A 27,202-nucleotide genomic window follows, 5' to 3' on the forward strand; every position below is an offset into this window, starting at 1 on the left:
AGGCTGGAGTGGAGTGGCGGGATCTTGGCTCACTGCAACCTCTGCCCCCCGCGTTCAAGCAATTCTCCTGTCTCAGCCTCCCCAGCGGCTGGGACTACAAGCTTGCACCACCATGCCCAGCAAATAAGTGCATTTTTAATGTATTTCCAATTGCATCCAGCCATAACCTAAATCTAGGGTATAGGAGTAGACAGAGGTCTCCTACTGAAAGGTTTTGGATACAATAAACTATTGTGTTTCATTGTGAGTCAAAATAATAATAATAATAAGGATGTTTAGTTATGCTGTTTCCCTAGTTGCTGCTATATAATCCCCATACTCAGAAAAGAAGAATCACTGGTATTGAAAACATAGAGATGCATAGAACATATTATAGGTTCTACTATCTGTGTGTAGCTCTCAAAGGAATGGGCATTCGCCAGATATTTGATGTTACTCTATTTGAAACAGCAAGCAATCAAAGCTTTACTTTATTGAAGGAATTCACAGTGACATTTAACACCAAAGATTATGTTTAACTCCAAAAGTGTAGAAAAGTATGCTTCTCTGTAGTCTGCCAAAATATTTCCACAAGTGGAAAGGAAGGTAGAGAGGAAGGGAATAAGACAGACAGAAAGGAGACAACAGGAAAGGCAGAAAAGAGGGATAAAGAGAGCGGGGAGGAGTATAGCATTGGTCTATTAATATTTCAGACCCAGTAATGAAACTTACTAAGCTAAAAAAAGGACATCAGATGAAAGCAATGACCCAGTATCCCTGGGTTGACAGAATAGACAGACTCATTGACCCACACACAGAGAGCTTTAGCCAGTAAATCAAATATTTAGAGGAAATTATCTGTCGTCACTTGTTCTTGCTTACTCACTGTACTCCCGGAGGGGAAATACAATTGTCTTGCATATCTCTAATGCAACTTGTCTGCGGGAGAATGTTAAGTGTGATTAGGTTCTCAGGTGGAGGAACCTGAATTAATGACATTTTGGGGCAATAATGGTGGGTAGTTCCCCTTTATCTTGCTTACATGCATGTGATTATTCTGGAACAACTGGTGGGAGTCTGTTAACCTGTACTGAAATTTTGATTTACTTACCAAGCTTCTTTTCTGTTGCTGGCACAAAAGTAAACTACAGTTCTTGATGTGTTCCAATGATATTTACACCATTCACTTTGTCTGAAATGCTTTGCCCTTTACCTAACCCCCCACCCCACAACCCCTGCCAATACACAGTTTAAAATATACACTCTTACCCATCATTTAAGGTTGGCTGAATCCTTTCCCAACCAAGCAGAATTAATTTATCTCGCATAATAAAATTTTATGCAAATAGCAATTTGAACCCCAAACATATTTTGTAATTGTTTTTATGTGAGTATATTTACCTTACTAAACCTTGGGATATGACTAAGACCTTATTAACCATTATTTACTATCACTGTAGTACCTGGCCCAGATGAGGTCCCAGTAAGTAGTTGTTGAAATATTATTACATGATGTGTTGGAAACGAAGGGGACTGGTACATGCATCTAAGTTCCTCCCACTCTCCCTACTCCATTCAGTTCTTCTCTTTCAAACTACCCCTAAACCCCAATCCTACGACTTCTATTTTTCTCACCTCATTTTTCCTCTCTCTCTTCTTCCTGTACTCTATCCTGGTTGGCTGAGGTTCTTTAATATTTTTTAAATTCCAGCTATGACAAGCAACTGTACTAAACTAGCTGCTCTCTTTAAGAACTGTAAAACTGAACAAAATATTGGACAATCTGCAGTACAAGATTGTGATTCTTGACAGAAAGGAAACTCATGATGTACGACTCTTGATTTCCTCGGCTTTCTACCTGTGCAGAATTTCCTGACCACAGAAGGGAGCTGAAGTCCAAGTAGTGAATGACAGTCCTACTGAGCTGATGATACAAAGATTAGAGTTGCCAAAGCAGCTGGAACTATATGGAAATTCTACAGAGAAAAAGAAGTATATAGAGAGGAAAGCCGGGCATCTGAGTAGGGCTTCCCATGGATTCTTAGCTAAGCCTGGGCTGAGAATACATAAGGTGAGACTTCAGAAAGCATGTCAGACAGGAGCTGCTACTAGGCTGGAAGCGGAAACAAGATCATTCAGAGTTCTCTCCCATTCCAGAACGGGGATACCTCCTTAACACCTCAGGCATTCAAATGAGACACCTAAAAGGCCATATCTTACAAGCGAAGACCATGGCCAAGAGTAGGGCTCTCTAGAACTCCCCTGCCAAAGGATAAGTCTTAACAAGACCTGCAGGAATCATAGAAGTTGGAGGTTGAGACCTAGCAAGTTAGAGGGGCTCGAGAAACAGGGATGTTCACAAATATTCTTTAGCAAGTAAAGATATAAACCTATGCAGATACAAAGTAATCAGCTAGATATCAAACTAGCTTCAGAGGAAGATAAGATAATACAGAGTGTCTACAACACATAATTTACCCACATGATATGGGACACCCATATCATGTCCCAACCTATCATGTCCACTATAAAACCCAAAACTATTACAAATGTTAAAAAAAAAAAAAAAGAGAAAATATGGGCCGGGTGCGGTGGCTCACACCTGTAATCCCAGCATTTTAGGAGGCCAAGGCAGGTGGATCATGAGGTCAAGAGATCAAGACCATCCTGGCCAACATGGTGAAACCCCATCTCTACTAAAAATACAAAAAATTAGCTGGGTGTGGTGGTGGGTGCCTGTAGTCCCAGCTACTCAGGAGGCTAAGGCAGGAGGATCGCTTGAACCTGGGAGGTGGAGCTTGCAGTGAGCCGAGATCATGCCACTGCACTCCAGCCTGGCGACAGAGTGAGTCCGTCTTAAAAAAAACAAAACAAAAAATGAGAAAATATAATCAAATCAAGAAAAGAAATGTCATCAGTAGTCAAGAAAAATGTGGTCATAGTTGAGAAAAAAAATGTCATCTTGTGATTCAAAGATGATCCAGGTGTTAGATTTAAAAGAGAAAGACTTTAAAGCAGCCATTAAAAATATGTGCAAAGACTTAAAGAAAAAGCCTTAAAAAGTAAACAGATAAGAAATTTTGGCCCAAAAAGGGAGAAAATTATTAAAAGGAACCATGTAAATTATATAACTTAAAATTACACTAATTCAAATTAAAACTTCATGACAAGTTTAACAGTAAACTGTAGGCAGAAGAAAAAAAGGTCAGTAAACTTTAATATGTATTAATAGACGTAATTTATATCTAAAGAACAAAGAAAAAAGAACTCCAGGAAAATGAACAGATATTTAAAAAAACAAAGAAAAAACAACAAATAGGTTAACACACATACAATTAGAGAACCAGAAGGAGAAGGTAATAAAAATGGGCCAAAAAAAGAGAAGGAAATAGGGGCTAAAATTCTCCTAAATTCTATGAAAAATGTCTAGTAAGATATAGGAGTTCAGTCAACACTAAACAGGAGAAATAAAAGAAAACTACACTTGGACATGTCAGAGTGAATCTATTAGAAAACAGACACAAGGAAAACACAGAAGCCAGTTGGGGCGGGGGTGGGAAGCCACATCACAAACAGGGACATCATGATAAGGATGACAGCTGGCTTCTAATCAGAAGCAATGGAGGCAAGAAGAAAATGGAATACATCTTTAAAATGTTGAGATGGGAAAAACAGGTTTAAATATCCAGCAAAACTACTTTTTTAAAAAACGAGAGTGTAACATTTTTAGACAAACAGAAGCTGACATAATTTGTCACTGGAAGACTTGTAGTGTATGAAATAATAATATCCATTGGGCCAAAGGAAAATGATACCAAACAGAAAATATCTCCAAGAAGGAATGAAGAACACTGGAAATGATAAATCATTGTATAAATATAAATGATAGGCTTTCTTTTCATTATCTCCTTAAAAGAGAATTAGTGATTTAAAGCAAAAATAATAGTAAGGTGAATTTATAATATAGAGAGAGAAATAGGGGGTGCAGTGGCTCATGCCTATAATCCCAGCACTTTGGGAGGCCGAGGTGGGCAGATCACCTGAGGTCAGGAGTCCGAGACTAGCCTGGCCAACATGGTGAAACCCTGTCTCTACTAAAAACAATACAAAAATTAGCCAGGCGTGGTGGTGCATGCCTGTAGTCCCAGCTACTCGGGAGGCTGAGGCACGAGAATTGCTGAAACCCGGAAGGTGGAGGTTGCAGTGAGCTGGGAGCTTGCCACTGCACTCCAGCCTGGGCAACAGAGTGAGACTCAGTCTCAGAAAAAAAAAAAAAAAGAGAGAGAGAGAGAAATAGTGATTTAAAGCAAAAATAATAGTAAGGTGAATTTATAACACAGAGAGAAGTAACTAAAACAGCACACAGAAGGATAGGCACATGGAATTACACTAGTATGACAGTATTTCACTTGTGAAGTATAAAGGGGAATTTGTGTAATATGAAGTGTCAGGTATGAATTGGAAGGTATGAAATGTAAAGCAGCTGCATATTAACTCTAAGAAAACTTGCTTATAAGTTAAGGAGTATATTTTTAGACCTAATGTAAAAATACAAAAAAAAAAGGTATCATTAAAAAGACAATGAAGGAAATAGAATGGAATACTAATAATATTCTGTAAACCAAAATGAAGACAGAATAATGGCAACACAAAAAGAGATGAATGGAAAACAACTACCATAATGGTATGTTAAATTCAACCATAAAAATAATTACATTAGTTGTAAATGGTCTAAATACTTCAACTAAAACACAGAAAAAGCAGGACCCAATTATATGTTTTTTACTATACATGCACATTATATATAATGACGCCAATATATATAATGGTGAAACTAAGTTGTAAGTAAAAGAATGAAAAAAGATATACCATATGAACAGTAAATATAAGAAAGCTGAAATCACTGAAATAATATCAAACAAAAGTGACTTCAAGAAGGATAATATTATTAGATTTATAGAAAGACATTTCATAATGACAAAGGGGATGATTTATCAGTAAAACATAATAATCCTAAATGTGCATGCACGAAGTAATAGTTTCAAAATACACGAAGGAAAGTGAAAAGGCAAAAATTAAAGAAAAAAATAAAACCATGATTAGAGTTGAAGATTTTAACACCTTTCTCTCAGTAACTGAAAATGAAATAGATAAAGATGAATAGGGGTATAGAAAATCTGACCAACACTCAGCCGACTTAAAGCTAATTGACAGAGAGCACTACACTTAATAACTGCAGACAACACAGTTTTTCAAGCATACATGAAACATTCAGCAGCATAGGCCACATGCAGGGCTGTAACACAATTCTCCATAAATTTTAAACAGTTGAAAACTTAGAAAGTATATCATTTAACCACAATAAAACTGAAATTATAAATCAATAAGACATCTAGAAAACCTACAAATATTTGAAAGTTAAATAATACATTTGCAAATAATCCATAGAACAAAGAAGAAATCACAAGATAATTGGAAAATATTTTGAACTGCAAGTTAGTGAAAATAAAACATTAAAATTTGGGAGGTGGCTGGGCACAGTGGCTCACTCCTGTAATCCTAGCACTTTGGGAGGCCAAGGCGGGCAGATTACGTGGTCAGGAGTTCAAGACCAGGATGACCAACATGGTGAAACCCCGTATCTACCAAAAATACAAAAATTAACCAGGCATGGTGGCGAGCACCTGTAATCCCAGCTACTTGGGAGGCTGAGGCAGGAGAATCACTTGAAACCAGGAGATGGAGGTTGCAGTGAGCTGAGATCGCACCACTGCACTCCAGCCTGGGCAACGAGAGTGAAACTCTGTCTCAAAAAAAAAAAAAAAAAAACTGGGGAGGTGAAGTGAAGTAGTGCTTAAAGGCTATATCTATATCTATCTATCTGTAGTTAATTTTTTTCTAAAGAAACTAGAGAAAAGCTAACTAAGGCAAGAATTAAATGAAATAATATAAGAACAGAAATCAATTAAATGGAAAATGCAATAGCAATAGAGAAAATAAACAATGTCAAAAATTGGTTCTTTGAGAAAATTATTAAAATTGATAGAATTCTACCAAAACTGATCAAAGAAAAAAGAAAAAAAACACAAATTACCATTTTCAGGAATGAAGAGGGGATGTCACTATGGAATCTTCAGACATTAAAATAATAGAAAGACACCATTACAAAAAACTGTGCAAATATATTTGACAACATACAAAAAATAGATGGATTCTTTCAAAATTCCCATAACTGACTCAAAATGAAATAGAAAGCTTTAATAGTCTCTATGAGTTGAAGAAATTAAATTTGTAATATTAAACCTTCCTACAAAGAAAACTACAGGCTCAAATAATTTCACTGGTGAAATTGTATCAAACAATTAAGAAATTGTTTATATTCCACAAACTCAGAAAATAGAGGAGAAGATATTTTCTAACTAACAAGACCAATATTACTCCTATACCAAACCAGACAAAGAAATTCAGGAAGATTACAGTTCAGTATGTCTTACATTGATGCAAAAATCCATAAGAAAATTTTAGCATAACAATTCTGAATACACGTAAAAATTATAATAGATCAGAACCAGGTGGAGTTCTGATGTATTATACAAGATTGGTTTGACAGTGGAAAACTAAATCAACATAATTTACCAACTAAACAGAATAAAAAAAGAAAAGCTTTGAAAGATACCAAAAGATGCAGAAAAATTCAACACCTATCCAGGATAAAAACTCAGCAAGTATGCCCAGAAGGGAACTCCACAAACTGATGAATGGCATCTATGGAAAATCCAAAGCTAACATCATACTTAAGTGGTAAAGGACTACACGCTTTCCTGTCAAGATTAAGAAAAAGGTCAACATTCCAACCTCACCCTTTCTGTTCAAGAATGCACAGAAAGTTCTAGCCATCACAGCAATACACATACACAGAGAAAGAGGGACAGAGAGAGAGAAGGGAAAAAATAAAACTTATTTGACTTATTCACAGTTATTGTCATCTATGTAGTATATACTAAAGGATTTATTTAAGTTATTAGAACTAATAACTGAGTTAAACAAGACTGCAGAATACAAGATATGTATACAAAAATCCATTTATGTTGCATATATCAGCCAAACAACCAGAAAGTAAAATTTTAAAATAGCATATATAATATGGCATGTCATTTTATAATAGCATAAAAACACGAAACAGTTGATAACACGTTTAATAGAAACATGCACAAATTCTACACTGAAAACTTTATTGCTGAAGGAAATGAAGGAAGATCTGAATAAATGGAGAGGTAAAATATGTTCATGGATTGGAAGGCTGAATTTAAGATGACCTTTATCCCCAAATTGGTCTGTAAATTCAATGCAATCTCAATCAAATTCTCAAGTTTTTTAATATATTGAAAAGCTGATTCTAAAATGAATATGGAGACACAAAAAATCTAGGATAGCCCAAACAATTTTGAAAAATAAGTATCAATCTAGAGGTTTTATACTTCCAGATTTTAATATACAATATGAAATTATGTAACATTAAGTAATATAATGTTCTATTGTTAAAGGGGTAAATATGTACAGCAGTGTGATGAAATAGAGATTCCAGAAGCAGACCTACACATGAACACAGGCAGGTGATTTTCAACAAGAATGCAAAAGCAATTCAGTGGGAGTGGGGGTGAAGGAGAATCTTTTCAATAAATGGTGCTTGAACAATTAAATACCATTTGCTAAACACACTTGGACACATAACTCACACCATATAGAAAAATTGATTCAAAATGGATCATAGAACACATATAAAATCTCAAACTATAAAACTTCTAGAAGGAGCCGGGAGCGGTGGCTCACGCCTGTAATTCCAGCACTTTGGGAAGCCGAGGCGGGCGGATCACAAGGTCAGGATATCGAGACCATCTTGGCTAACACGGTGAAACCCGTCTCTACTAACAATACAAAAAATTACCTGGGCGTGGTGGCGGGCGCCTGCAGTCCCAGCTACTCGGGACGCTGAGGCAAGAGAATGACGTGAACCCGGGAGTCGGAGCTTGCAGTGAGCCGAGATCGCGCCACTGGACTCCAGCCTGGGCGACAGAGTGAGACTCTGTCTCAAAAAAAAACAACTTCTAGAAGGAGGCACGTGGGAGATCCTGATAACTTCGGTAGTGAAATATTTCTCAGACAAGATACAAAATGCACTAACCATAAAAGGGATAAAAGGATATATTGAACTTCTGTTCTTCAAACGATACCATAAGGAAAAGAAAAGTTTAGCCACACACTGGAAGAAAATACTTGCAATACATTTATCTGGCAAAGGACGTATTTGTATGCAGAATATATAACATATGACTCATTAATAAGAAACAAACAAAAATGAACCATATGGTTTTAATGAACACCTCACAAAAGAAAATAAATGAATTGTCAAAAAGCATGTGAAAAGGACTCAGCACTATTAGTCATCGGGGAAATGCAAAATAAAACCATCGGATACTGCTATGCAACTGCCAGTGGCTAAAAATGAAAAGACTGGCAATATTAAGGATTGGGAAAGATGGAGAAAAGAACTGCTGCAAGGCAGGCAAGCCCCCATATTGGGACTCCACCCAGGAAGGTTTTGGACTTCGCCCAGGAAAGAATTCAAGGGTGAGCTGGTGGTAGAAAAAATCAGCTTCACTGAGGTATCAGTGTTTCAGCTCCGTGACTGCTCCTGCAGAGCAGGGCTACCCCATAGGCAACGTGTTGAGGGTAGCAGCCTGGCGCAGTTGTGCAGTCATATTTACACCCACATGCAAATTAAGGGGTGAGTTTTTTGGAAATTTCTAGAAAAAGGATGGTAACTTCTGGGTGTTGTCATGGCAACGGCACACTGTCATGGCGCTGTTGGGCATGTCTTATGCAGAGGTGCTTCTGTCTCTTCCCTGTTTTAGCCAGTCTTCCATCTGGTCTGGTGTGGAGCCCCAACTCCTATTTCAGAATTGTCAATCATATAGGTGGGAATATAAAATGGCATAACCACTTTGGAAAACAATTTGGCACTTTCTTATAAAGTTAAACATATCATTACCATATGAGACCCAGAAGTTCTACTCCTAGGTATTTTACGCAAGAGAATGAATATGTCCACAAAAAACCTGCAAGTCAATGTTCATGGTAGCTTTTTTTGTAATAGCTAAAAACTGGGGAAAAAAAGCTCGACTATCTAACAACAGGTGAACAGATAATCAAATTATGATATATCGATGCAATGGAAGGCTAGTCAGCAATAGAAAGAAAAAAACACATAAATACAGCAATATGAAAAATTTCCAGACACATTATGCTAAATGAAAGAAGCCAAGCCGGGTGCGGTGGCTCACGCCTGTAATCCCAGCACTTTGGGAGGCCAATTTGGGCAGATCAAGAAGTCAGGAGTTCAAGACCAGCCTGGTCAACATGATGAAAACCTGTCTCTACTAAAAATACAAAAAATTAGCCGGGCATGGTGGCGCACGCCTGTAATCCCAGCTACTGGGCAGGCTGAGGCAAGAGAATCGCTTGAACCTGGGAGGCGGAGGTAGCAGTGAGCCGAGATCGCGCCACTGCACTCCAGCCTGGGTGACAGAGAGACTCCGTCTCAAAAAAAAAGAAGCCAGACACAAAAGAATACATACTATGTATTCCTGTTCACAGCTGCCTTTTGCACAGTTAAAACTATTCTATATTGGTAGAAACCAGGTGTGTGTTTGCTGACATAGAGGTTGTTGAGGAAACTAATAAAAGGAACACGAGGATCCCTTCTGGAGGGACAGAAGTATTCGATAGCTTGAATGGAGAGGTAGTTAAATGGGTGTACACAATTCTGAAAATTATGGATAAATTTACTGAAATTACAGGGAAAAATCCATATTATGTTAAAAGCTTGAAAGTTCTGTGCACAGACAGGTTGCACTCTCTAGAGAAAGTCCAATAAATAATTCAGATATCTAATAAAGAATACATAAAACTGAAATAGAGAAATAAAACATCATATTTGAAGGGACCCCTGCTACACATATTAAACAACAGGATATTTAATCTTAAAACCTGATGGTAGTTTTACGAGATTCAAATTTCATAGAGAGAAAAATTACTATTCTCTGAACTTAATGCATCTATTTCTTGAAAGATTAAAAACCCCTCTTAACTATCACTGAACTCTATAGATGTTTACATTTCTTCCCTTGACAATATAAATGGCTCCTTCTAGAATAATAGTAATACTGAAAAATATCAATACTAAGTTTTGGTTTCCTCTTGTGATTTTCAACAAAGCACAAATGATTAAGTTAGAATGTGTTTCCATACAAGGATATTTATGTGTTGGCATGATGCTTATTATTACATCAATACAAAATGCAAAGATAAAAATGTATCTATGCCTTTTATTTTATCTTATATTGCCAAAGGAAAATTCATATCCAATATCAGTTTAGCCTTTTATTATGGTCTAAGAACATTTACAAAGAAATGGAAAATGAAAGTACATTTTTTCTATCCCCTAAATTCAACTGAACTAGCAATGGAAAAGCACATCTCTGAGGATCAAAGACAACTGTTGGCAAAACTCACATATTTTTCTCTCTGACCAACCTCAAAAAAAACAAAAAAGTAAAGAAAGAAATGAAAAAACATACAAATGCCTTCTGTGGACCATTACAAAAATCACAAAACTAGACTTTTCTAAAACTCACAATGTATCTTTGCCTTCACTAAACATTTTCAAATAAGTTTTTGTAACACAGGACTTGGCTCATTATCAAACGGGAAAATGAGAAACATCTATAACCTTCCAAACCACAAAGCAACAATGATATCAGTCCCATAAAATTTGAGCCACAGAAATAGGATAAGCTGATCCTCTGGAGAGAGGAATGCATCTCATAGGGAGACTCTAGATTATGGGGAACTGCTCCAGCTCCTTCCTGCTTTGCATTATGGGATGATTTATGTGACTATCCAATTACATTGAGGCTCAATCTTTAGGCTATGCTTTCTGAAATCACTTATGAAATGTTTGGTTTCTGAATGAATCCATATGACCTCAGATATTCTAGGAATGTGCTAAATAAACAGCCAACCCAGGAGCCATCATCTGCTTCCACAGACATATTTGGTTTAGCATCCTTCAAAGTGAAGACCCAAGGGAAGATATAATTACAGGTTCAGTTTCTCCCTTAAGAAAGAAGAAGCCTTCTCAATCAAACTCAACATTTTGCTACAATTTTCTGCTAGGCGGTCATGGTCATTGCTTTTTCTTTTCCCTCTCAGATGACCAGTGCAGATTCATATAGAAATAAGCAAAGTAGCTATTGTAAAATTGTCCTTGGATATTGAGAATCATATTTTATATCTGGCAAAGTCATGGTCCTTTACAACTCTAATGTAATTTTCACATTGAATGTCTCATTTTGTCTTCCTCAACTTTGCAAAACAGCCAGGCATTATCACCACACTTTTTAGAGAGGTGTAGATGAGAGATCTCAGGTTCCTGGAGATTAAATTCTAAAAGACACTTAACTTCAGACATGGCCAAGATAAAATATGAACCCAAGTTCCCTCTTTCCAAATCCTATTCTCTTTAACAATCCCTGGTTTTTCTTTTCTTTTTCTTTTTCTTTTTTTTTCATGGAGTTTCGCTCTTGTTGCCCAGGCTGGAGTGCAGTGGTGCGATTTTCTCTCACCGCAACCTCCGCCTCCCAGGTTCAAGCAATTCTCCTGCCTCAGCCTCCAAGTGGCTGGGATTACAGGCATGAGCCACCACGCCTGGCTAATTTTGTATTTTTAGTAGAAACTGGGTTTCTCCATGTTGGTCAGGCTGGTCTCGAACTCCCAATCTCAGGTGATCCGACTGCCTCGGCCTCCCAAAGTGCTGGGATTACAGGCATAAGTCACCCTGCCTGGCCACAATCCCTGGTTTTTCTACACAGGAAATGTCAATTTAAGGATGAAGACAAGTAGGGAACTCAGAATATCATGATTAAGCATTTTGTTGCATTTTTATTCTAAGGAGTAAGAAATATAACAAACAAGATAAATGAACTGAGCAGAGAAGTGCTGGGACACCTGTACATACAAAATTATGAGAAAACATTAGCCAGTAAGAAAGTAAATCTTTAAAAGACGAATCGACTTACTACAACACCTTTTCCAGAGGGAAAATATCTGAATCTCTCATAGCAAAGAATACAGAATTCAAGGTCGATAGAAATAATCAGAGAGGCTTGTGAGTTGTCCAAAGTATTCCAAATTATGGCTGGGTGCGGTGGCTCATGCCTGTAATAACAGCACTTTGGGAGGCTGAGGCAGGGGGATCACCTGAGGTCAGGAGTTCAGGACCAGCCTGACCAACACGGTGAAACCCTGTCTCTACTAAAAATACAAAATTAGCCAGGCATGGTGACCATGCCTGTAATCCCAGCTACTTGGGAGGCTGAGGCAGGAGAATCACTTGAACCTAGGAGGCAGAGGTTGCAGTGAGCTGAGATCTTGCCATTGCACTCCAGCCTGGGCAACAAGAGCGAAACTCCATCTCAAAAAACAAACCAACAAACAACAAAAACAACAACAAAAAAAACCCAAAAACAAACAAAAAAAAGTATTCCTAATTAGTATCAAGGCTGAGAGTAGGACCAAGACTTCTGACCTCCCTACAGCATCCCCTTTCCCTGTGTCATGAATAGTACTTTCCATCATGAGCAGTTACAGTCCAATCCACTATTGTATCTCCCTTGTAATTCTACAGCAATTCACATGCTAAGGCTTGACTTTCAGAGTCCTTGATAAACTACAAAGTTTCACTAGAACCCCTTGAATTGCTTGGCGAACAAGCACCCTAGACCTATTTTAATCAGAATTTCTGGGTGGGGCCCAGATGCCTGAATTTATAGCAAGAAAATCCCCCATCTCAAATTTCTTATGAACACTAGAATTTGAGAACACTACACTCCCAAACTGAAGTTTTAAAATAGAAACAAAACTCTCTTTACCCGTTTAGTGTAAAGAAGGCCTCTTTGGGCATGTTTGTCATCATTTCTTAACTTTGCACTGCTAGATGCCTCTTCTGAGCTCATTCCAGGATCACTGATAAAAAACAGCACTAACCACCCACTGATGAGTAGGTGGGAACCCTGCCCTGGGAAGGAGGGAGGCCAAGAAAGCCCAGTAGGGCTCATCTCTAATCCTGTGTTGTTGTTGTTGGGATCATCCTTGGCCATTTCCCTGGACAATTGTGAAGGTTTTCGCTTTGCAGGAAATATGAAAAATCCACCACAGTTTGATGATAGCCCTGAATTAAATGTTACTAGCTGTTATATGCAGTTCATTTAGAGCGTTTCTAAGAGCTAACCTAGACATGGCAAAAGCAATGGATTCTAAGACGGGACTCAGTTGTTTAGTCTGACTTTCAAACCAATCAGCTATGTATTCTTGGGAGGATAAATTCAACATCCTAGACTTCTATCTCCCTCATTTAAAAGTTAAGGTAACTGGAATAGATTTGTGCTTCAAACTTTCTTGACATACCCTAAAAAATACATTTACATTAGCCACCCATGTGCACGGAGATACTACAAACAGGTCTCATGAAGCGGCACCTTACTTTGTATGATAAACTCTGATACTTTCTCTCCTATTCCTTTCTATCCTACTCCATACTTTTAACAATCACAAGTAGCAACCGAATAAATTAATTTCATGACTCATGAATGAGTCATGAATTGCAGTTTGAAAAGCATTGGACTAGATGTTAAATAGGTTTTCCTCTAATATTAAAGTTGAAAATGAATCAGGTACATTTATCTGTTCCTGTTTATACTTTTAAAGTTCCCTCTTAGCAGGATTATATATTAATGTATATGCAATACATGTTAATAGAATATAAAATTTTACTTTAAATTGATAACATTAGTCAATTACATTCTCTCAGGATTCAAATATTTTGTAGTTTGAATGAGCAAAATCTAATACGTTAAATTAAAGCTTAGTCTTGTAATTTCTAAGAACTTCGTAAGAGTTTTAACCTGTTAACCTTGTACTTGTTAGTTCTTTTCTTTCTGTTTTCCCAGGCACATCTGGATAAAGGCAGAAACAAAGTAACAAGGGAGGAAGTCCCAGTAATCACAAGAAGCCAATCTTTTTTCTCCCAAACACATATTTTGGGGCTGACATCATAGCCACATGGCACAAACTACAGATGGAAAAGTATCTGAATTTAAATCCGGAAACTTAACCTTTATCAGATGAAGACAAGAAAGACTTCAGCAGGCAAACTCACACCTGTTGGGCTGAGGAGCTAGAAATCAACAACCAAATACCAACATTACTGCTCTGGAAATAACTTCTGTTAGAACAATAAAGTAAGATGAGGGCCAATGACTGAGCTTCCCTTGATGCTTTTCCCTGATGCTATTTTATTCTGCAGAAAATATCCAACATACGATGACACCTGAAAAGAATGAGTCCTAGCATCTCTGTGTTTCCACACCAGCAGCTCACTCTGACTCTGGCTGCCTTCTAGGTCTAGCCACTGCCTTAAAGGACTAGCCCACGACCTGGTGTCACCAGCCCAACACCAGCTCAGTCTCCTGACACCAGCCCTTCCCTAAAAAATGCTGCAGGACCCCGCCTCAGCAATGCATGAGAGCCGATCTCTCAGGTCTTGATCCATGGGAAACTGTGACAGGCTCCAGAATTATAAACAGAAGGTGTGTTGTGTCTTCCTGGATCTCGTCATCTGATTGCTATTTAGAATGGCTTGACTGTGTTAGTCAGACCTATGAGTTCATCCAACAACAAGCGGGCACAGTGACCAGCCGGGCTCAGCCCAGGGACAGAAAGCAAACACTCCCTCGTCTGTGATTTCAGCCTTATGCAGACCAAATAGAGGCCAAAGTAATGATTATCACACAGGGAAGCCGGCTGGAGAATCTTTTGAGTTTCTATGAAAACATCGTCTCCCCTTCACTTTTATCGCTTGCTTTTTCTTCTCTCTTTCTTTATAATCTCCTTTCCTGTCCAGTTTGCTTCTATCTCTTTCCTGACTCATTTTTATTTTACCTGTATCTTATCTTTCTGAAAACTTTTAGAATTAAAATCTAATATCCTCCCTGCCCAATTATTTTAACTGCTCTGGGTTCTTTCTGCACAAAATATTGCCTTACAAGCTAGGATGGTAATAGAATTGTTTTACAAAGGTATGTCTTACTTTGCATATCATTACAAAGATTTCCACATTTTCAGGAGGCCCTGCCTGTATTATATGTTATCTAAGATACAGCCAGTTTATTCATGCAGCAAATTAAAATTATGTTCATAGATGATTAAAGCCAGAAGTCATCCCTCGAAGATTACCAAATCCAATTCCTTAATTTTACAGATGAGAAAACTGTGGCCTAGAGAGTTCAAGTGACTTGCTCCAAATCCTGATCTAATATTCAGTGTGCTTTGGGGCCAAACATACGAGACAGATAAAACTACAACAGCATGAAAAATTGTGTGCACCCTATAATTTCTTAAGAAACCAATTTTGGTCACTGGATGTTAACCACCTGAATGAAGTCCAGTGAATACATCAATCACACACCATAGCCTATTGTAACTGCCAGGGATTCCATTTCGCATGCGCTTGCACTTGAGCTGGATAATGAACTGCTCCTGCAGAGGTTCCCACCTGGGAGAAAAGTATTGATTGATTCTCTCACACTCAGGATTCTGGAGCAAATCTAAAGCCATGCTTTTGAACATAGAACTTGAACTGCTGCAGAGTTTTGCCTGAAATGAAGAGTAGTGGCCAGCCCCTCTGAAGGAGAAATAAATGGGAAATTGGGTAAGATTTTGAGTGGGAGATGTTTAAACTTTTATTTATTTTAGGGAGTGGGGACTTTAAAGGATAAGCATCTGGGGTTCTCAGGATGCCAGAGTGTGTCACAGGGTGCATGTCCCAACATAGGAAAAGCTACCAGTTCTTTCTGGAGGGAGCTCAGTGAATTGTACCATGCTGCTGGGGTAATCCCAAAGCAGAGAAATGCTTGGAAGCATGGTCACCATATGCCTACTATGGGTCTATGCTGGATGTTATTTGGGTCCTTTAATACAATGATGCAAAAGGAAAGCTCAGAGTCTCTAAAAAAGAACACATCCTAGGGAAACATGAGCCTAACGAAATATGACTCCTTCATCAATCCCATGCACAGGCTCTTGGGGCTGGGAGCATCTCTGGTTCACATCTTACCTCAAAGACTGTGCCTGCAAAAGGGATTTGTTTCCTATACTTCATTTGCAAAGAGCATAGTAATAATGAGTAATTAAGTAATAGGAAAAATACAATGAAAGGAATAAATGCTGAAAAGTTTAACTTCATTAGGTCAAATTGAGAAATGCATATTTTGCCAAGAAATCTTCCATTCCTTTCCCTGGAATTTCATGCGGTAGTCTCTAATTTTTATACATTGTTATTCTGTTTCTAATTTCTTAACATAAGTATTCAGTCTCTTTGGTAACTTTTCATTCTGATAGAATTTTAAAAGATGCAAGAATGAGCTCCTGAATTCTTTTTACCCAGATTTGTTATGTATTTGTATTCTGCTCCCATTACTTTATCATTTCTCTCTCTCTGCCCCCCCCACACACACGTGCACAGACACACAAATATTCACACTTATTATCTCAGCCAATTCAGAGTACTTTGGAGACATTATATTTCTTTACCATCTGAAAACTTCAGTGTATTGTTCCTAAGGGAAGAAAAAACATTCTTTTAACAAAACCACAGTACAATTACCAACATTAGAAGATTTAATATTGACACAATATTCTTATCTAGTCACTACTTTTAATAAGGAAGGTATTTAAGTCACTACCCTTTATTCTAAATATAGCTCTCATTGTGTGCCACAGGTTTGCGGATGATGTATTCTCATTGTGTTTTAGCTATTAGCACTGTTTTGCAATGGAGTCAATAAAACCGAGTATGCAATGCTGTTTTGTTACCTGTTGCTGCACTGATTGCTTCATAGTTTATTAAGAAGCCTTCATAAGCGAGGTCGGAGTCAGTCACAAACACCAGCATCAATGAGTTACCACTGCTTGTGAGAGACGGCAGGATCGATTTTCCACAGTATCTATTCCAAACCAAGAAAGGACAGATGTGTGTATTTTAGTTTGGTATATTGAAAATGATGTAACAAAAATTTGGACATGTAAATATAATAATAGGTTTTGTTCTCTACCTCTCATCAACCTTAAAACACAAATATATTTCAGGCAAAAAAGATTTGCAAACTTACGAAAGATTGTCCTGTTCATGATTATATCCCTGAAATGGTTTTAGGTATGTGACTGGCTATGTGAGTTGTCATGTATGAGAAGTTTAGTAAAAGCTACACTAGATCGCCATATAGCATATTAATACACTTTTTAATAGAAATGTAATAAACTTATACAACAAGGGGAAACAATATATCATAAAATCATAGAGTCATCTCTCTAATCTAAACTCATAGATCACTCAATCCCTGTGCCTTGCCTTCCTCATCCCTAAAATGGGAATGATGACAGTACGTACTTCATAGAGTTGTTTTGAGAATGTGATGAGTTAATACCCTGTATATAAAGCACTTAGAACAGTGCCTACAATCGTAATCCCTATAGAGGGAATCTATTGTCCTTAAACAGCTCACTTATAAAGATATAAGAGTGATGATTCAGCCATGGCATGTTTCTGCTGAACAAAAGCAGTTTAGCTCAGAAAAACTATTCTATTAATGTTAAAAAGAGAGTTGTGATAAAAGACAGAATGCCATGAGCTTTTATCTGGAGAAATACCTGTAGGAAAAAGTGACAATAAAATAGGAATCTCAAATCAAAGCACACTTGGTAAAATTAACCAAAAGAAATGATAAAGAAAACAAAGATAGAAACCAAAAAAAGAGGAAATGTTGAGTACGGGAAATGGATAAGTCAATTGCTAAAGGAGAAAAAGAAAGAAAATTTGGTGTATAATACCATTGCAGTGTGAAAAAAAATTTAATATCTTCATCAAAATAAAGGTAGGTGAACTAATTGATACTTTAAATGCCTTCGTATATGCCCATGTATATGAAATTTGGGGAAGATCATTATAGTTTATGCCATTCAGCAAACGTTCTGTATTTTGCAGTGGTGATGTGTTAAGTACCTTCCCAAAAAAGAAAAAGAAGAAAGTTAAAAAGATGAAAGGTTAGGATAAGAAGGATATTTAAAACATGAATGAGAAATAAAGAAAATAAAATGCAAGATAAAGACATTTTAAAATATCAAAAGATTTCCATTTCCAACAGAAATGTAATAACAGGGGCTAGATTTAACTTTGCACCTGAAACAACAAAAATCCTGGACAAAAACGTATAAAACAATGGCTCTCAAAACACTGGATATCAAGCAATGTAGGACAACAAACCTTCAGAGACAGGAAACAAATGAGTTTAAAGGCAAAACTGAAATGGATCAACCTGTTTCCAAGTAGCTTAACTGCTTTCCAGAACAACGTTCATGAATACTTACAGGAATATGACAATGTCCAGCAGCCAAAAACATAAAATTGAAAATGTCTGGTATCCCACTGAATATTACCCAGACATGAAAAGACATGGGAAAGTATAACTCAGAAAGAGAGGAAAAATCAATCTATAAAACCATAGCAGGAAACAATCCAAATGTCTGAATTAGTAGATAAAGTCATTAAAATAGCTACAACTATATCTCACAGATTTTTTAAGCTAGAGAAAAAAAATTCATGTGTAAAGTAGAGACATGGACTATATATAAAATGACTCAAATTGAACTTCTAAAATGAAAACTACAATATCTAAGATGAAAAATACACTTGGTAAAGTTAATAGCAGATTAGACATTGCATAAGAAAAGATGAGTGAACTTGAATATATAGTAATAGAAACTTTCCAAAGTAAAACACACAGAGAACAGAGGCTTGAAATCAAACAGACTATCAAGAGAGTTGTAGAACAATTTCAAGTGCCTAATATACATGAAATCAGAGTCCCTAATGGGGAGGAAAGACAGAAAAATATTTTAAGAACCAGTGGCCAAGAATGTTTCAATTTGATAAAACTACAAATCTTTGGATCCAAGAAGCTCAACAAAAAATTATGCTAATTGAGGAAAGTCAGAAAAACATTCAGTACGTATAGTACGATTCCATTTAGATGATATGCAAACGAATCTACAGAGATAGAAAGTAGATTTGTGGTTTCCTGTGGGTGGGGGTGAGGAGCAAAAGCAAGGAATTATAACGGAAAGGAAGAAAGTTTTGTGGATAGTGGATATATGCATTATTTTAATTTTGGTTTTGACTTCATGAATATATACAGATGTCAAAACTTAATGCCTACAGGCCACAACTACAGAGTAGTTATGTAGAAATGCTCATTAAGAAGCATGAGGATCTCACCTGGTTTTCATAACACAACGTGGTCGATTTTAAGATCCTTCACTGAAGCAGGAAATCAGTGAAGTTTTATTGTTAAACAAACAAACAAAAATAACCTTACCTTCCAAGGGATGTCTCAGAGTCAGTGTCATAAACTTCCAAGTAGTCGTTTGTGCAATTGTAATGAAACTCCAGATGAAATGTTTCGAACATTAAATGAATCAGGTGATCAGGTTGGACTAATATATGCCAAGTACAGTTGATACCGTGGGGGTAGACATTTGGATGGCCAGGACTTTGAATGGTCCCTGTTGATTCTGTAAGAATTTCTCCACATGCTGTTGAAATAAAAATTATAATTACCACAGCAAGTAACCAAGCTACCTGGATTTCAAATTAAAAGGCTCTGATAATAACCTCTTCAAAGATTAAAAGTAAAAATGTTTCTTAGATGCCACTTAAGATAACCTGATTTTTCTCTTATTAATAAGTAACAATTAACTTTTGATATAAATGTTGATTCAAAAATATATATTCTTTGTCTTTGAGTGTACTTTAAAATTTTTCACAGTACAGATGATTTTCATATAATTTATTTCTATCATTCACTTATTCTGATACAAGCCCAAGAGGAGGAAAAAAAAAAAGGGAACAATCTCTTACCCAAATCCTCAGCACTGAACTTAGCCATGAAACCATGGTTTTCAGTAGAAGAACTTTTCACGAATGTGACATAAAGAAAATTGTACACAGATGTTATAAATGAAGGTATGTCTGTACCACAATACTTTTTATTTTCAGGAGAACCCAAAATGGAACTGCTACCAATCTAAAATTAGAGAAGATATGTTCAACTATGTTGTATATCAATTTTGAAAACTGCTTCAAGAATAATTATTTCTGAAATGTTTTTAATAGAGTACAAATCAATTTGAGAATACAATCAATTTTAGCACATTTTAGTCACCCCCCAAAAAACACTCATATCCTTTAGCAGTCACTCCCCATTCCCCTGAAACCACAGCCCCAGGCAGCCACTAATCTACTTTCTGTCTCTGTAGATTGCCCATTTTGGACATTTCAAACAAAATGGGATTATACAATATGTGGTCTTTTGTGATTAGCTGCTTTCACACTGTATAACATTTTCAAAGTTCATCCACGTTGTAGCATGGATCATTATTTCACTCTTTTTTAATGCCTTATAATATTCCACTGTAAAGATATACCACATTTTATTTATCCGTTTACCAGTTGATGGACACTTAAGTTGTTTCTACTTTTGAAATTAAAAATAATGATTGCATTTTGCTATTTGTACATGTTATTATAGATGATGACTATAGATATATTCACATACAAATTTTTGTGTGGACATATATTTTCATTCCCCTTGAGAATATATCTAAAAGTAGAATTGCTGGATCAGATAGTATCTCTATGTTTAACTTTTTGAGGAACTGCCAACTGTTTTTCAAGGTGGCTGTACCATTTTACATCTCCACCAGGAGTGTATAAAGGTTCCAATTTCTCCACATCCTTGTCCACACCATTATCTGACTCTTTTTATTATAGCTATCCTATGGGTGTGTCCTTTTGTTTTTGGCATTTTTTTTTTTGATACAGGGTCTCACTCTGTTACCCAGGCTAGGGTGCAATGGCACAATCATAGCTCACTGCAGCCTCTACCTCCCAGGCTCAAGTGATCCTCCTACCACAGCCTTCTGAGTAGCTGAGGCTACAGGCATGTATTACCACACTCAGCTATTTTTAAAATTTTTTGTAGAGATGGGGTCTCACTATGTTGCCCAGGCTGGTCTCGAACTCCTGAGCTCAAGTAATTCATCCACCTTGACCTCTTAAAGTGCTGGGATGAGGTGTGAGCCACTGTGCTCAGCCTCCTTTGCCCATTTTAAAAATCAAGTTATTCGTTTTTAATTTTGAGGAAGTTATTTTTCTTTTTTCTTTTTTTGTTTGTGCTTTTTGTGTCATATTTAAGAAGGCTTTGCCTAAACTGAAGGGCATAGAGACTACTCCTAGGTTTCTCCTAAGAGTTTCATGGTTTTAGCTCTGACATTTAGGTCTATAATCCATTTTTAGTTAATTTTTGTGTATGCTATAAGGAAGGGGTCCAGCACGATAATTTTGCATGTGGCTATTGAGCACCATTTGTTGAAAAAATGAATTTTCTCCACTGATATGTTTTGGCATCATTTTCATATATCAATTGGCCATAAAAGTATGTGTTCACTTCTGGACTTGCAATTGTGTTCCATAGATCTATATTTATATCCTTACTTCAATAAGATACTGTCTTGATTATTGTAGCTTTGTTCTAAGTTTTGAAATCAGGAAGTGTGAGTCCTTCAACTTAGTAATTTTTCAAGAACATTTTGGTTATTCTGGTTCCCTTGCATATTCATATGAATTTTACGATCAGCTTATGTATTTTTTTAAAAGAGCCCGCTGTGATTTTTATGGGGATTGAATTGAATCTTTAGCTCACTTTAGGGAGTATTGCCATCTTAACAATATTGTCTTCTAATCCATGAACATTAAATGTCTTTCCATTTATTTAGGTCTTTTTAAATTTCCTTCAAGGACGTTTTATAGTCTCAGAGGACAAGTTTTACACTTATTTTTAAAACTGTATTCCTTCATGTTTATTATTTTTTTATGCTATTGTAAATGGAATTGTTTCCTTGATTTCATTTTCAAATTGTTCATTGCTGGTGTATAGAAAAAGAAAGATTTCTATATTTTGATCTCATAACCCACAGCTTGCTGAATGGATTAGTTCTAATAGTTTTTTATGTGTGTGGATTCCTTATGATTTTCTATATACAAGGTCATGTTATCTGTGAATAGAGAGAATTTTACTCGTTCCCTTTCATTCTGGATGCATTTTATCTCTTCTCCTTAGTTAATTGCTCTAGCTAGAATTTCCAGTGTAATGCTGAATAGAAGCAGTGAGAACAGACGTTCTCGTCTTTTTGTGACCATAGGGGCAAAGCATTTAGTGTTTCATAATTAAATACGATGTTAGATGTGAGTTTTTAAATGAATGTCCATTATGAGATTAAGGAAGGTTCCTTCTATTCCTAGTTTGTTGAGTGTTTCATCATGAAAGGATGTTGAATTTTGTCAAATCTAGCAAAATCCAGATCTCACATCTATTGAGGTGATCATGGAGTTTTTGTTCTTTATTTTATTGGTACCATGTATTACATTAACTGATTCTGGGGTTTTATATCAACCTAGAATTCTCGGGACAAATCTCACTTAATCATGGTATATAAATCCTCTTTTTGTGCTAGATTGACTGAACCAGTATTTTGTTGAGGATTTTTACATATGTATCCATAAGACATATTGGTCTACATAAACTGCTTTCATTTCCTCTAACAGATTTGAAGACAACAACCCATAATATTTTTTATAATATACAACCAAATACAAATTCAAAGATTTTTTCCCTCTTACCTCAACATAATCTGTTTCACAGTGGGCAGAACTTCCAGTTTCAAAGACAGTGAAGTTGAGGAGAATGACTTGGCTTTGGGGCTGGTGGATGGTCCACCTACAGGTTCTTTCTCCAGGATACACATTAGGAAAAAAAGGCGAGCGAATGACCCCTTCTCCAGTTAATTCACCCCCGCAAGCTGTAAGCATAAAAATTATAGTAGTGCTTGTCCAGATATTAATAATTTTATCTCAAGTTTTTTGCAAAATCTATTACTGCCTGAGGAGATAACCGAATATAACATTTCTATGAGAATATTTTCCACTTAACACTTGAGGACATAAAATGACTAAATTATTTTGAAGAATTAAAAGATTACAATCAGGCAAATTAGACATTTAAAAATTATATGTTTCCTTACCGACTTGATAAACAGCTCTGAAACTAGCTTTTTCAACAGAAGCATCTATTTTAAACCTGATCCAGACACTATTAGTAATGGATTTAATGTGAGAGATGGTTCCGTTGCCACAGACTTTTCCAAGTAAGGTTTCACCATCTCGAACCTAAAGAGAAAAATAAAATAGAGATGTAATTCTAATAAAGAAACTTACGTCGGCAATGGTGGCATTACTTGGAGATGAAAAAATGGCAGATTCAAAATGAATGATAATCCAATTTGAGTTACATATTTCTATTATTTTCTAAAGTAGTAGGTCATTTTTAAGCACAATGCAATAACATGAAATGCTGATAAAATCCTAAGCCAATAAAGTCCAAAATCACAAGAATTTAAACAATGTTCTCCTAATAATTTTCACAATATCAAAGAGGAAATAAATTCACAATTTAGACTACTTGGAAAACAATAAAAAATGAGAATATTACCTATGAAAAAATACACGTGTTAGCCAAATCTGCAATCAAAGAAAGTTATGGACTAAACTACTTTTGCCATTGAAAGAAAAAAGGAAAAAAAGAAAAGTTGATGAAAGAGAGAGAAAGTAAAAGAATGTAAGGAGTCAACTTAAAAACTTAGAAAGAAGGCCAGGGACAGTGGCACACACCTATTATCTCAGCACCTTGGGAGGCCAAGGTAGGAGGAATTGGAGACAGCCTGGGCAACATAGTGAGACCCAGCTCTATGTACAGTTTTTTTAAGTTAGAAAAAAATCCTTAAAATGAGGAAGAATACAGTAAAAAGAAGAGCAAAACTTAATAAATGAAATACAAAATCATGTGGTATTCATAAATACATTCAAGAACTGTTTTTTTGAGGAAGGTTATGGGTGGGGATATAAAAGACAAATCTCTGGCAGGTCTAATAAGAAAATAAATATATAAGCACAAATATACAAAATTGAAAATGACAAAGACACAGATACTAAGATTTTTTTAAACGTGAAATCTATGTACAACTCTATGAATGTTTTTAATGGGTTATTTTCAGAAAAAGTATAACATTAAAATTATCTGAAGGAGAAGAAAAATAAGATTTGAACAGACATAAGTCATAAATAAAATTGAAAACATTATCAAATAATTATTCCCATCCCACCCTCAACCCTCAAAAAGAAAAATCTCCCATAAGATGCTCTACTTAGTACATTCTTTAAAACTTTTAAGGAAGAGATAATTCCCATGTATAATTTATTCTAAGCCATCCTCAAACATAGAATAATTTCCAACTAATTTTTGTCAGAACGCTGTTACCAAATCCCAACATAGATTATAGAAATAAAAACTATAGACTGATGTCACCTATTAATATAGATACACAAATCCTGAACACAGTTCTAGAAAAATAAATTCACAGTCCATTGCCAGCTTATATACCAGATCAAATATGGGAATAATAATAGTGCAAGAAAGGTTAGAAATTATAAACTATAAATTAACTTCCTCAGTAGATCAGATAAGATAAGCCATATGATAACTCCATAAATTCAAAAAACATTGTTAGCATTCCTGTTTTATTAGAAAAAAAAGGAATTTCCTTCATATAATAGACTACTGATTTTAAATCAATAACCAGCTCTTTTTTTTTTTTTTTTGAGATGGAGTTTTGCTCTTGTCACCCAGGCTGGAGTGCAATGGCGTGATCTCAGTTCACCGCAACCTCTGCCTCCTGGGTTCAAGTGATTCTCCTGCCTCAGCCTCCCAAGTAGCTGGGATTACAGGCATGTGCCACCACACCCAGCTAGTTTTGTATTTTTAGTAGAGACGTGGTTTCTTTATGTTGGTCAGGCTGGTCTCAAACTCCCAATCTCAGGTGATCCACCCACCTTGGACTCCCAAAGTGCTGGGATTACACGCGTGAGCCACTGCGCCCGGCCAAATAGCCAGCTCTTATAGTATAGTGGCCATGAACGCAGTCTATGGACTTGGGTTCAAAACCTACCTCTGTCACTTACAAACCACCTCACTTAATAGCCTTGAGCAAGTTACTCTATCTAAGCTCATGGGGTTGTTGAAGCAAACAGATGAAACAATAGTGTGAATTCCTTAGCCAAATGTTTGGTAATGGAAAATGTTGACTAAGGATAGCTGTTGTTATTCTGGACATTTTTAGAGGTGAAACACTGGAGGCTTGCTACTATGAGCAGGAATTATTCAATGGATATATATACCGCCGCTGTTCAGTACAATTATTCTGAAGGATACAGCCATCCAAATATTAATTCATTCACTTCATTAACATTATCAAGGCATGAATAAATGCCAGGAACTGTGCAGGTGACAATACCATGAAACAGTCACTGCTCACAAGGAACTTACAATAGGCAGGAACATTTTTGAAAAGTATGATGACTGTGGTTTTTGGGGAAGCGCAGGATGCTTCATTGTTACCTAACCAATGGTTCTCAGCAGGGACCACAATCTAGCATTTGGGAAATGTGTGAGAGTATCTTTTTGGTTTTGTGTTAATTATTATCACAGCAATCATGGGGCATTACTGGCATTTAGTAAGTAGCAAGGGACCAAAGACACGAGGCAGCCTGAAATGTGAGCGTCACACACAACAAGAATTCTCCTGAATCTGTGTGACATTCACATAAGTGAAAGTTCTGTTATTGGGTGTAAAATCTCGCTCTATTTTACATATTAAGCGCAAAGTAGTTTTGTGCAATTTTAATGCATACTGAATTCTCCAGGATTACAAGTAGAGTGTAAATTGAAGATTCTTTCTCCTGGAAATCTGTCAAGAGTTAGTCACTATTTCTGAAAAATTAGTCACCAACCCACATAACTGTGTCAGCCTGCATTTGTACTGTCATATTCACAGCAATTTGGGGTCCAGACAATCAACTACTTTATTTTGTCTTCAAGTACAGCTTGCCTATGTTTTCAGATACTGAAATAAATGTGTTTTTATTCTGTTACTTTATTTTTTCTTAATGTTATTCTTACAACTTTACATATTTTTAAATATAATGTGTCTAGTGGGGTTAAATCAGTGAATTTCATTTCTGAATAATCAAGGAGTGATTTAAAAAGTCTTAAATTGTAGAGAACCACTGGGTTAACCAAAGACTCTGAACTCACCCAGGGGATTATGGAAAACTCAGTGGAAATAACATTTAAGCGGAGACTTGAAAGCTGAGTAGGAGTTATCTAGGCCAAGGCAAACAGGTAGTAAAGAGAAGATTTTTCTTTGTTTTCTTTTTTTTTTTTGAGATGAAGTCTCACTCTGTCACCTAGGCTGGAGTGCAGTGACACGATCTCGGATCACTGCAACCTCCGCCTCCCAGATTCAAGCAATTCTCCTGCCTCAGCCTCCCAAATAGCTGAGACTGCAAGGGCACGCCACCACACCCAGCTAATTTTTGTATTTTTAGTAGAGATGGGGTTTCACTATGTTGGCCAGGCTGGTCTTGAACTGTTGACCTCAGGTGATCTGCCTGCCTTGGCCTCCTAAAGTGCTGGGATTACAGATGTGAACCACCGTGCCTAGCCAGTAAAGGAAAGATTTTAAAAGGATGATATTCAAAGTTGGTAGGGATGTGGCAACACAGTTACTCTCATCCATAACTGGTGGAAGTATAAAGTTCTGGAAAATAAACTGACAATAGGTATTAAGGGTATTTCGCTTCTAACACTGTATCACAAGGAAATTCAAGATGCAAGAAAAGACATATACAGATCCACATCAAAGTCTGCTCTATAATAGCAATAATTGAAACCATTCTAAAGGCCTAATAATAGTGAGGTGATTAAATAAATTATGATTCAGCCATATGATAGAGTCTGACACAGACACGAAAAATCACATGCCTCTCCACTGACTCAGGCTCATACTAGTTCCTTTCTCTGAGCTCTTACAACATCTGTAA

At 36.5% G+C, this 27,202-nt stretch overlaps 1 protein-coding gene across 1 annotated transcript in view; it reads right to left on the reverse strand.

Moving 5' to 3' along the window:
• The window catches only part of CUBN (cubilin), a 314,944-nt gene that overhangs the window by 223,960 nt on the left and 63,782 nt on the right, over positions 1-27,202 (reverse strand). Inside the window, exons 19-23 of the mRNA XM_003831178.7 lie at positions 23,290-23,434; positions 22,889-23,067; positions 20,069-20,234; positions 19,527-19,743; positions 16,969-17,099 (exon numbers count right to left, since the gene is read on the reverse strand). Of these exons, the coding sequence (XP_003831226.3) occupies positions 16,969-17,099; positions 19,527-19,743; positions 20,069-20,234; positions 22,889-23,067; positions 23,290-23,434 (838 nt within the window). The remainder of the gene's footprint in view (positions 1-16,968; positions 17,100-19,526; positions 19,744-20,068; positions 20,235-22,888; positions 23,068-23,289; positions 23,435-27,202) is intronic.

This window comes from Pan paniscus, chromosome 8, assembly GCF_029289425.2.
Source record: "Pan paniscus chromosome 8, NHGRI_mPanPan1-v2.0_pri, whole genome shotgun sequence".
NCBI classification, from domain to species: Eukaryota; Metazoa; Chordata; class Mammalia; order Primates; family Hominidae; genus Pan; species Pan paniscus.